Genomic DNA, 12,506 nt, shown 5'->3' on the forward strand with positions numbered 1-12,506 from the left:
AATTTTATACCCCGTAGTTATAAAAATAGAGGGGGGGGGACATACTTTTTACGACTTTGAGAGCTGATATCTCAAAAACCGTTCACTTTAAGAAAAATGTTTTTTAGAAAACTTTATATCATTTTAAAAGACCTTTCCATTGATACCCCACACGGGTATGTACATCGAAAAAAAAAATTTCATCCCTCAGTTACATGTATGGGGGGCCCCACCCCCAATTCTTTTTTTTACTATTTAGTGTCATATTTTTGTAGCGGTTCATACAACACATATTCCCATCAAATTTCATCACTGTAGTACTTATAGTTTCCGAGTAAATCGGCTGTGACAGACGGACAGACGGACAGACGGACAGACGGACATGACGAAACTATAAGGGTTCCGTTTTTGCCATTTTGGCTACAGAACCCTAAAAATGACAACCAAAACCAAAATGACTTCTACCATCAACTATCATCCTCATCTTCTTCACTCTCATCTCTCGTATTTTCGTTCCTCGTATATTTTCTATTATTCTCGTATCTCCTCTTCGTTTCCACTGTCGTAAGAACTTACTCCAAATACACTGTCTTCTAAGCAACTAACAGATTAGGGATTGTCTCGATCGCTGATGATTTCGTCGTCACAAAGTTGGTTTACATTTGGTATTCTTTCATTTTTCAATTCCAAATCATCACTTAAGTCGTTCATCAACTCCTCGATTTGTCTGTCGTTCAAAAAGCCCTCCAATGTAGTACAAATAAACAATAAAACCAAAAAAGTAAGTAATTACACTCAGTGAAAAAAGTTACTTATTTGGTGTCGTGGGTCGAACGTGACCCAGAAAGCTACTTACCTCCGCTCCTAAGATAGTCACAGTTCTGCACATCCACCCCCCGCTGCAGCTAGCGACGCACTGAGAATACTTAGAAGCGCACAGTCGTTGCATAAATATTTAAAGAATTATAACCGAAAATGTTCGCTTCTGGGTCAAATTTGACCCACGATACCTGCTAAGGGTTAACTTTATATTAATTTGAATATTGTTTTTTTTTGTAAGTAAGTAGGTGCCTTTGTCGACTTGTGTTTTTATCCAAAACCTAAATTTCATTCGATATTTTTTAATTACTTACGTCCTTATATTATCATCTTACAAAATCCTATATTATGACATTTGTATTGCAATCCACAATGCCAAATCCGCAACATCTCCCGAATACCTCCCAATCCATAAACCAAAACAATAAACCGAAATGATCTCGCAAACGAGATAATGGCGGTCATTCAGTGAAGATCGAAGACGCGACAAAGACGTCTGCAGATATCGTCGATACCACCAAGACTTGTAAGTTTGACAGGTGATTTGGGTCCGTCGGGCCGGTGACTCTTCCGTCGTCTACAAGCGATATCTATTGACACATGTTATTGAATTGTTCGGTGAAATGCCGATTAAATTTAATTGATTGGCTAAATTTTAAGGACTGTTATATTTGTATGGTATACGAATACTCTAAAGACATTACAAATTACCATCATGTTTTTTACAAATAAATTTTGCGCCTGCCATTTTTTTATGAGCAAATGTCTCTAACAAACTATTTGTGCAAAAAGACTTTAATTATGTGTAATTTATGAATTTCATTAGTTCTCTTATAAATATAATATGTATATACTGTAATTAATTAGTGTCAATAATATGAAGTTCCAGACTTATATTATTAAAGATTTTTATTTGCACCAAACTACTAACATGTTCTGAAATTTGTTTAATTTTACACTGTTATCAATCATTAGAAAAATATATATTATTATCATATAAAATTTAACAAAGAACTTTTCTAAATTTGGAATCAAGGTATAAAATTTAATAATTGTTAACTTTGCGACGTAACATCATATTTTATTTATAGAATAAAAGCAATAGTTACAATTAAAAAGGTATGTATATTTTTAGATATCCAACAAATCAGGTAGGTGTTTGAATGAAGCTATAAAATAACTTTATCATATACAGGTACCTTTTATGATTTATTGACAAAAATTCTAAATATCGAGTCAATTATCCAGTTATAAAATGTAGTGTTTTTATTTCTGTTTATGGTAGATCCTTTGTACCTACCTATATTTATAGTACCTACCTACCTAGGTATGTGTTCATGTTCCATGTTTCTAAGATTTACACAGTACAATTTTATAACAGTAGCAAAGTTATAGTTAACTATAAGTTTTAGTATTTATGTTTTTCTAAATAAGAATAACTTTTATCCCCCTTACGGCTTAATTTAACTGTGTATGAGAAATCTGTATCGACCTGATAAATTAAGGTACTGAATTCAGCCAGCTAGAGTCATTTTTTGTTAGATTTATTTTAACTGTCCTACACATTATAGGTATACAATATATATGTACTAACAATATGAATGTGAAAAAATAAATGGTGATGTATAAATATTTGTTACTCTTTTACGCAAAATCAGCATAATAATATGATGATCTATAAGAAATTTGTCAGACATTTTTCATTGATGAGAATCGGAAGGTTATGAATTATGATGAAATAAACATTTGATTTTCTTTGACCTAACTTAGACTGGATAAAAATGATAACTTTTTAAATACATAATAACATATCTTATTTATATAAAGAGTAAAGACACATATTCCAGCAAGTTTAAGAAGTTAACTAGGTATTATATTTAATGAGTTTGGTAAGAACGTATGGACTATGTGTGGTTGTTACTCAAAAATATGGTGTTTGTCCGAAACTTGGTAGAGTCTGGATTAGCACGCCATTTTTTCCTGATACCAAGCCAGTGACGATGAAACTCTGCCTGACTAGACGTGTTCGATTTTCTATGACCTACCATATACTTTACTTAATTTCTATAGGTATTGTAAGGGATTCAATAAAATAGCATGTTTCAGTATCATACGTAATATATTCAATAAACTTTTCGTTTATATAATTGAATGGAATAAACATTTAGCCGATATTAATCAATTATACAAGCCATAAATGCTTTTGTTGTGAGCCTAATGACGTAGCTTTACAATAATCTTATAACATTAATAAAATATTTACAATTATTTGGAAATACCATCACAGCTTCACAAAACAAGCATAACATCGAAATAACAAAACAATTTAATTTTTTATTTCTATTTCGTTTAAAACTATAAAACAATATTTTATGAAACTGCGCGAAAAAACAGCCTCGTTTTATAAATGCGTAAATACTGTAACAGTTTATAACTTGTCTCACTTTAAAAATAATTGCTGTTTTTCTTATCTGAATGGTAGAGAAAAGTACACTTTTAGAGTATACTTTTTAGAACAGACTAGGTTTAATTTTTGTCAATTGTAAGCGTATATTGCATATCAATATTATGTACAGTTTTATGCCTATTATTAATTTTTTGGGCCGGTAAGACAAGTATCTATGGGTATGAGTTTGGTTTAATGTACTTTATTCTAATCAATCTTTGGATTGAGTATTACTTAACAAAAATAAGGAATGTGCGTATTCTATAACTTTGTAGAGACTAACGAACAAGAAAGTCAATTATACTATAATATAGAACATAATATACAGTTATGTGCGATATAATTCTAAAGTATATCTTATTGACTCATTATTTTCTATACATTAATCATAAAATTATTTTTATGTTCATCTAGATAAGTACCAACTACATAAGCACAAATGATGAGATTATCCACCTTTTAGATACTATGTATTACAATTTCTATAACGTTAATAAATAAAAAGTACACTACTTATATACAAACGCGAGATAATATTATAGTACATAATATATTTTGAGATTCAAATTCATAATTATGACGTGACAAAGGGAAAATGATTTTTACATTGAGTTTAATGTACTTAAATATCAATTTTAGTTTTCATATGATTCTTAATATTAACAAGCAAACGTATAGCTTACGATTATTAAATACCTATAATTTAAAGACTTCTGTAATACGTTATAGGATGCACAGATGCAACATTATTTAATACTAACATGGCACTACACACCATCAACGGTTCTTATTCAGTCTTTCTAAAATGATGTCACGGTTATTGGCTAACATTGAATAGTCAATCAATTTTTCTATACAGTCGTATTGGTTCAGACCATTTTCCTTTCCGCGATAGCGTGTGGGTGTCCCGGATGCCCGTAATGTCCCGGCGAAGTCGGTTCGTACAGTGACATCTTCAAGCGTTTGCACTTTGCCCGTCGGTTCTTGAACCAAAACTGAACATTTTTCGATTCGAGCCTCGGAAATTTTTGCCTGTACGGCATCCTGTTTAATTCTTCGGTATATTTAAGAATCAAGTTGTGAGACGGGTGCGTGTTCATGGAAAACCACTGTTCTAGAACAGGGACTTCAGAGACGGGGTCAATGAAGGTCCGGTTGCGTTTGCGGCGTTCGTCGGAAGCTCCCGCTAGAGCAAGGTTCAAACCACTAGCGCCTTCACCAGGAACCGGTCCAACTCCAGGAAAGCCACTCATGTACTGGCTCATATACATAATCCCGTGGCTGAACATTGGGTGATTTGGAACCATGGGAAACGGTAGACGATCGAGGTGTGGTGACGCAGGTCTGTAATGACGTTCTTGAACTACTTCATCATCAGAAGCGAGGTCCTGCTCGTCGCCGACCCCATTTTCGTCATCATTGTTGTTGTTGTTGTTATTGTGCGAACTATCACTGTTTTTTGCGGGTGACCGTTGTGGTGATTGCATCTGCTCAGATTTTGTTAAATCTCGTGGCTCTTGTTTGATGTCATGTACCTGTAAAAATAAATATGTTTAGAAAGAAGTAATAATTCAGTAAGAGTGTTTGTTTTAGAAAATTTTACTAGACCCTTAACGACTAACGTATTGTTGTATTATATCATATGAAATTTACCTTTATTATATCTGGAGGCTTTGGTGATTCCTTAGATAATTCTTCTTTTTCATTTTCATTGTTATTTTTTCTGGTAGTTATGAGTGATAATGGAGCATCTGGACTGTCTGGCCTTTCATCGGTATTCATATCAACACCATCGTCTTCCATATCAGACCCAGCATTTGATAAATTGTCTTCAGACATCACAGACATTGGGTATCGCCCAGGGCTTCCAGAAAGCTGCATTGGGCTCTTTAATAAATTGTGATCATGCGGTGAATAGTTATCATTGCCAGTCAATAATGATCCATTTGATGGACTATGACTTCTACTATTAAAGCCATTAATACCAAGATGTCCTCCCAATCCACCAATATTGCGCAATTCGGCTCTCTTTTGTGCAGCTCTTGCATTTTTGAACCAGTATACGACATTATTAACGTCCAATGGTTTTCGGCCTCTTCTCGATTCCAGATTATTCAATTCTCGAACATATTGTTGTATCTGTTGCCTGCTAGGATGCTGATTTTCAGCAAACCAACGTTGCAGCTTTGGTAATTCTAGCTCAGGATCGAAGCTTGTTCTCATTCTAGTTTTTTGAGTTGGATATTGACTTTGAACGGTTTGAAGAGCTGGATGCAAATGTTCCGGCATGGCATTTAAGGTAGGAGATCTGTTCTTGGGTCCTGGCGAAGGATACCGTCGAGGACTAAAGGGCGGGGGACGAGGTGACACTTGTGCACTCCACCAAGATTCGAATTTGCGACGAGTTTCTTCCGTAGGCTCGTGTATATTGTGTGGCCCTGGTGTTCTATCCTGCCCTCTGCATATCTGCGCCAATGTCACCTATAACAATAAAAAGTATATCAAGTCTCACGCTACCCATACCAATGTTTGTACAACAAACAGAAAACAAAAAGAAACCGCAAACAATTTTAGATGGTTTTAAAGAGGTCAGTCTAACCAATAACAGATACATAGATAATTGTTTGAATAAACAGCGAGCATTGTTTCTCAGAACATTGCCATTAGATTATGAAAATATTAGGCCGGCTGTTAATGTATGTGTCATGCGCCAGCGGCCGGCTCGGTGCAGATGCGAGGTGTTTGCTCGCTGGTTAGTGCGTATCACTCCTTCGCCGCCGCCGAAACTTCAATCATGGTTTGCTCTAAAACAATGAGCGGGAAGGGCGTCTTTATAATTAGCATCCACCTACAACGCCTTAACGAAACGCCGGCACACCGTGCAACTAAGTGGTTGTACTAAAATGTTTCGTCGGTATCCAGATTGAAAAGTACACTCTCGACTCGTTTAAAACAATAGGCAAATAGAGAGATTTTCACGTTCAAAGTCTCGTTTTAATTATATAACTATGTATTTAACATATCTTGACACCCTTATTTGATCAAGAATTAATTATTCAAGCGGGAAAATTGAATCATATATCTTTTAAGATAATACAGATGTTTAGCTTTACAGTTATGCAAGCAAAATCTGCTCATATCAGTAGATTACATTGTACAATGGCAGTGATTACGTTGTGAAGCAAGTTGTCGGCCTTGCACGTATGTCTATGCATTGCCGAATGTTAGTTAAACAGTAGCCAAGTATTGCATCAGATAGTGTTAATTCATGTCAACCTGGAGGCATTAGCATCTAGCCACAGTGATACGTTAATCCGCCTCTTTGTTTTGTGTTTTTAAATAGTGCGGTCATATTTGCTTTCAGATATCGTCTGCTTCAGATACATGTAAGATTTACGAGAGCTGGCGCCTCCGTGATAACTCTGTCATGTGTAATCTTCTCGGTACGTAATTCGGTGTGTGATTGCGAACATCACTTGATACACTCGTAGTTACTAAGGACAACTTAGAACACAATAGGCTTAGTCTTATCTGATATTAATTTCATTCTGTTTATATTTGCTACTTTACACCTGTCAGAATTAGAGGAGATAACACTTCTCCGAGATATCATTAAGACACATTTATGGAATTCATCTCTTGATTCTAATTCAAACAGTTCTCAAGAGCGTTGTAAAAGTTTGTTGCGAATGGAAATGGAAGTAGCGCAAATTGGCGCGATAAATTACCATAATATCATAGTCGGAGTTCATCTGGCGTTTAGCTACTGTTAACTTCGAGCGATGTCTTTGATTATCTCGCCTCATTGCGGCTTCCTTTGACTTATTAGTTATCGCTTCACAACTTGTAAATTCTCGCATTAAGGTTTTTCGACTCCATATTTTAGATATTGGTGAATTATTTTTAAGCAATGTAATTATTCGTCAATTACGTATAACCCTGAAAGCGCTAAATTGAAATCTCAAACCCGAATCGTGTCAGACGAGGGCGCGCCTCGAACGCTAACCTCGCGTTTAATAAGATTATAAAGCATTATTTTATGGTATTAATAAGATCAAAAGCGTTCGTACATCTAAAACTCCTTTTAACCCTCTTTCGCTAACTCAAGGTGGTAAGATGAGGGATCGGGCCCGCTTGTATTACGCTAATATATTGGAGCACGTGGGTAATGGGGATTTATTATTTGATTAAAACATGTGATCGAAAATTTGTATACAAAATATTTTTTTAGGTTATTTTATAAAAAACTAAAAAAAAAACTTATAATCAGAAAACCTGAGCGAAAATTATGGAATATAAGTAGTAAGTAGGTCCTCTTACGTACTCTTACGATACTGCATAGATACCTATTATTTCTTTATTTTATGGCGTTAATTAATTTAGTTAATATTACAATTCACTAAGGACATGAATGTTAAAGAGCAAATTTTCAGTGTAACATTTTATCTGAAAGTTTGGCAAGAAAAGGGAGAAGCTTTAAATTTATTCCTCCTTAATCTAAAGTGTCTTCACTTAACTAACCCTATGACGAGGTGAATGTTTAGAAAATTTAATAAGGTTCCAACGCGGATGAGTTTCAGGTTCTATTCAATGTGAGGCATTGATGTGCTTTGTCTTAGTTTATAAAACTGTATAGATTCACAATTATTTTTACAATTTTATATGGGAGATCATCAAAATAAAGAAGTAGGTACTAATGAAAATATTAAAAACAAAGATCTCGAGATCTTTTACAACGAACATAATTTATAATTATAAATGTTAGAAAATGGTAAGTCGTTAATCATTGTAGATTTTAAATATCAAGTTCTCATAATTCATACATAAAACACGTTATTAAATATTCCGATACATCTTGTTACAAAGGAAGAATATGAAAACAGCGTTTCCCTGATCCTTATTAGCAGGGACTTAGACAGCGTGTAAATTATAACGAGCCCCAAATATACGGGAGTCTACTTAACAAGACTTTGATAATCTGTCTCCATCTTTAAAATCCGACCTCGCGATGAGCGGCATTTGTATGTTTGAGATACGAAGGCGAAATTGTTAAGAGGACTTAAAATACAACGACTTACCGTACTTTCGATTGTTATTGTAGCGGTCCTAATTGAATAACGGTTACGATAATTGCGTTTTCATTGGTCGGAAAACGACGAAAATTTCAGGTGAACTTATAGTTATATTCGGGGAAAATTATCTATGAAGGGACAAGGGTTATTTTGCTTAATAATGATCGTTTTGTGTGGGTTACGGTTTTCTATAAATTTTCTTTATCAAAGCACTCGTATTTGGAGTATTGACACGACTTAATTATTTTAAAATGATTCACTTTTCAATATTGTTCCCAAAATAAAACAAGTAATTAAATATTTCAATTATTAAATTTATAACATTAACGCACTGCCCTCGCATTAATATATCGACAAAATCGTAATAATTTATACATAACCACGAATATTTTCAATTGGTAATGGAGGACTATTCAGTAGCCGGCTTAAATATGAAAACAATGAATTTCCCGGTAATGAGGGGGGATGTTTAGGGGTGAGGTGAGTATTGTTCTGTCCCGGGGTTACAATCAGGTATTAAAACGTAACATTACCAGGACAGTGGGAATCTGGCTCAGCCCAGTGTAGCGCGATCGCATTGTCGTTAAGAGTTGGTTTTAATGCCTCGATTGATGTTATTTGCTTTGACAGATGTTTAGATGATACGCCGAATTTGTATTTGTTACATCTCGCTAATTTAGTTGATCTAATTAAAACGCAATTGTATTGAATTGGTATTGAAATACAGTTGTTGAAACGAAAACTATGGTAGTGGTGTAAGAGGTTGATGTCTATCGATTTGTTTTCCTTTTAATTTGGTTTTATGCTATTAGTATATTGTAGTTTGTACTGAAAATACTAGTATGAATAGGTTTAAACGTATTACTAGTGGATTAGTGTGTTTAACTAGAAATTAGTAGTTGCCTAGTTTTTTTCATAATCTATACATGCCCTTGTTCTTTCCTTCAATATGTTATAGCTTGGTCTTTCCTTGAGTACTTCAGTAATTTTAAGTTCATTAGCATAACATTTAAGAATTATCATATAATAGATTGAAAAATTTAATTTTTATAGGTATAAGATATATATACGTGTTTTACCTCATCCAAGGGGCAGCCAGTGGACATCAAAAGCGGTCTGCTCTGGACTAGTAGCAATCTCAACAGCTTGTCCTTAATATCTTGCAATGGTGTTGGTCTTGGTCGCAACAGTTGGATCCTCAAGGTTGCGACTGTGGTCAGCTCACCAAGTACTTCGCCAACCGTCGCGAGTGGCCCGTCAGATATACGCTCGAAGGGTAGTGGCTTCCAGTTGTTTATGACTACAGATCCTGGTGGATAGGTATTGAATTAGTGTAAGGAATAGTAAAGTGACTACGGACCCTGAAAGAGTATGATGAGATGTAAGTGAAAGCAAAAAAATCCAATAAGAAATTACTTATCGGATTTTTTAGGACTCGGAGAATTTTTCCCTATTGTAGCACCACGAATTCTGTTGTTTCAATTGATACTTGTAAAGTTTTAACGTATCTAACTATTTAATAAAGTACAATATTGTTCTTTCTTTGCACTTAATTGCAGATCTGCATATATAGCAAGTTTTGATAAATCTCTCGCTAAAATAGATTAACCATCAAATAAGGATCGATTGCATTTAGTCATTTACTGTACTGTGATGGTTAAATATCTTATTATGCTTATGAAAAGTAGATAATGTGATGTAATTATATTATATTATAGTAGATATATTATATTTTATATACTAATAAAAACCTTACCTTTAGCAGAAGCAGCCAGTTCATGAGGATATCCAAGCCGCATCATAGCAGCCGGCACCAGTTCATGGAACGCGGTTGCCGCAGGGATGATGACGTAGCTATCAGTCTCCACCACAGCCCGACGACGCCAGGCTCCCTCTTCTAGAGAGGAGACCGCTTCGACCACGCAGTGGACTGGTAGGGTCTTACCTAGAACAAAAATAGATATGATTAATTAACATATCAATTATAATTTTTACTTCGAATTTTAACAATTTACATGAGATATTGCAGATGCATGGTAGGTATATGTCGTAAGACAAGTGACAGTAAATGTCTATATTTTGTATCATGTGTGTGTATATTAATTAAAGATAAAAAAGAGTAAAACTTTATTCTCTGAAACTATCAATACCTTAACGTTTGGTTTAAGTTCACAATTAAACAAACGAGGAAAGCTTTAATAATCGAAAAATATAATCTTTTATTTACAGCTTTAGTTCCTCATAGTTCATTTATTCATATTTGACGTAGATCGCAATGAGGGACGACGTCCACGGTCCACTTAAGTAAAAACATGACGTAAAAGTTTTCTCGCCTGAAAAATGTTCGGAAGCCGTCGAAACACTGTCGTCAAGAAAGCGTATTAATTATTTAGTAACTTCTCAAGCGAAAATGCTTTTGACTTGCTCATGGCAGCGTTAAAAAACCTAAAGAGTGAAATGTTAAAATAATAATTAATCCTTGTTCTGTGTCGACGCAGCCGTCTGTAGATCGCTTTGTGTCGGCCAATGCTTTTACCGTCACTTTGAGTCTTTCTTCAGCGATATTAAATAGTTCCTGCTGCTTCGTTGCATTTTTACGCCGATGCATTAAAATTATGAAAAAAGTAACTGGCGCTTTTAAAATATTTTTAACTTTTTTGCTTTGGTATCGCACAACAACAATATTCGTACTTTTTGTTCCTATGTAGGTATTTAGTATTGAGCATTCATTTAAAAAACATTATAATAACCTTCTGTTGAGTTCTAAAACAGTTCACACTAAACACAAAATGATAATTTAATACGATACAATGTTAATCACTTAATTCCTTCAGATTTAGGGTCAAAATAGAATATGATGGGTTTTAATCTCATAATGTAACTTTCAATAGATTTCGAGCAAGTTCTTTAGTCGATGAGATTTGGAGGGTAGTTTCAGGTTAGCACCTATGCTTTAATATGGATTAGTTGTGATTTAGTCGCGGGGCCGGACGGTCCTTCGGTCAGTTTAATCCCGTGGCTTACAACTACCGACTTTATTAATATTAGGTTCTGCGCGATAAATAATCTCGATTCGAGTTTATTAATGGAGAAAATTACTTTGGTAATTATATTCGAAGTCCAATATATCTCTTAACTATCGACATACAAAAACATTCTGGATAATTCGATATATGTATATAATGATATCCTATGTTTCTCAACTACTCAACGATATGAATAGATCAATACGCAAACAATCACGGATTATACCAACTAACACGCTAATCTTCCACCAAAGAACTTGTACCGTAAATTGCATCTTAGTTCGCTACATTGTTCATTAGCGCATAACATAAAATGGCAATTAGGTTCGCTCGCTCCAAAGCTTAACCGATCTAAGCTCTCTTAAAAAGATTTCAGTCTTTAACAAAAGCGTGCACCGATGTCAAGGAGCGCCTGATGTATAAGTAGTGCGAAATGCGAATTAAAACTTTACACCAACTGGAGTTTAACGAACGTTTAGTGACGTTGATGTGTGAATACATAATCGGGCTTGGCTGGTTAAAACAAAGTATAAACAATGGGGTACCTTTTGTATAGTATGTACTTGAGAAGTAGTGAAATAGATTATTCTAATAGGGGAGTAGAAAATGTAGAGCTCGTAGAGCTACGGTGTAGCGTTTGATGCTACGAATTACTACGCGCCTATAGAATAATGGAGTTAAAAAGATTTTAATTTTGTAATACGATTAAAGTATTAAGAACATACATAAATACATTAAAAATGATAAAGAATAGTCAAAGTTTATATATTCATTTAAGTTGCGCTTATCATATTTATTAAGAATCGTTTTACGTGAAAGTTCTCAACTTTATACAAAATATTTTTGTAGCCAATTTCACATTTCATTACATAAGTACATCTTTAAATTTCCGCACAAATAAAGCGAATACAGATTCTAATCACTTATTTGAGTAAAGAAGGCATTAACAATGAACTGAAGAGGTGCGTAGTGCGTACTTAACTCGGAGTTAGCATAAGTAACCTCTTAAAAGTCTCATCCGGTCTCCCCTTCGATGTAAGGAATTAACTTGCTAATATGTATATTACTTCGCTAAATATATACTACACAAAAAATATATTAATTAACGCTTTAATCTTCTTATAATGTAGATTTACATATTTATTTTTAAACTAAAAGTATGAT

At 34.3% G+C, this 12,506-nt stretch overlaps 1 protein-coding gene across 1 annotated transcript in view; it reads right to left on the minus strand.

Annotated features, from left to right (window-relative positions):
- Positions 1-2,899: 2,899 nt before the first annotated feature.
- Positions 2,900-12,506, minus strand: part of LOC123691602 (homeobox protein dve-1) — a 70,649-nt gene continuing 61,042 nt past the window's right edge. The window contains exons 3-6 of the mRNA XM_045636085.1: positions 10,073-10,261; positions 9,396-9,625; positions 4,898-5,725; positions 2,900-4,779 (exon numbers count right to left, since the gene is read on the minus strand). Coding sequence (XP_045492041.1) covers positions 4,114-4,779; positions 4,898-5,725; positions 9,396-9,625; positions 10,073-10,261 — 1,913 coding nt within the window. The 3' untranslated portion in view covers positions 2,900-4,113. The remainder of the gene's footprint in view (positions 4,780-4,897; positions 5,726-9,395; positions 9,626-10,072; positions 10,262-12,506) is intronic.

The sequence above is a fragment of the Colias croceus genome, chromosome 1, assembly GCF_905220415.1.
Source record: "Colias croceus chromosome 1, ilColCroc2.1".
NCBI lineage: Eukaryota > Metazoa > Arthropoda > Insecta > Lepidoptera > Pieridae > Colias > Colias croceus.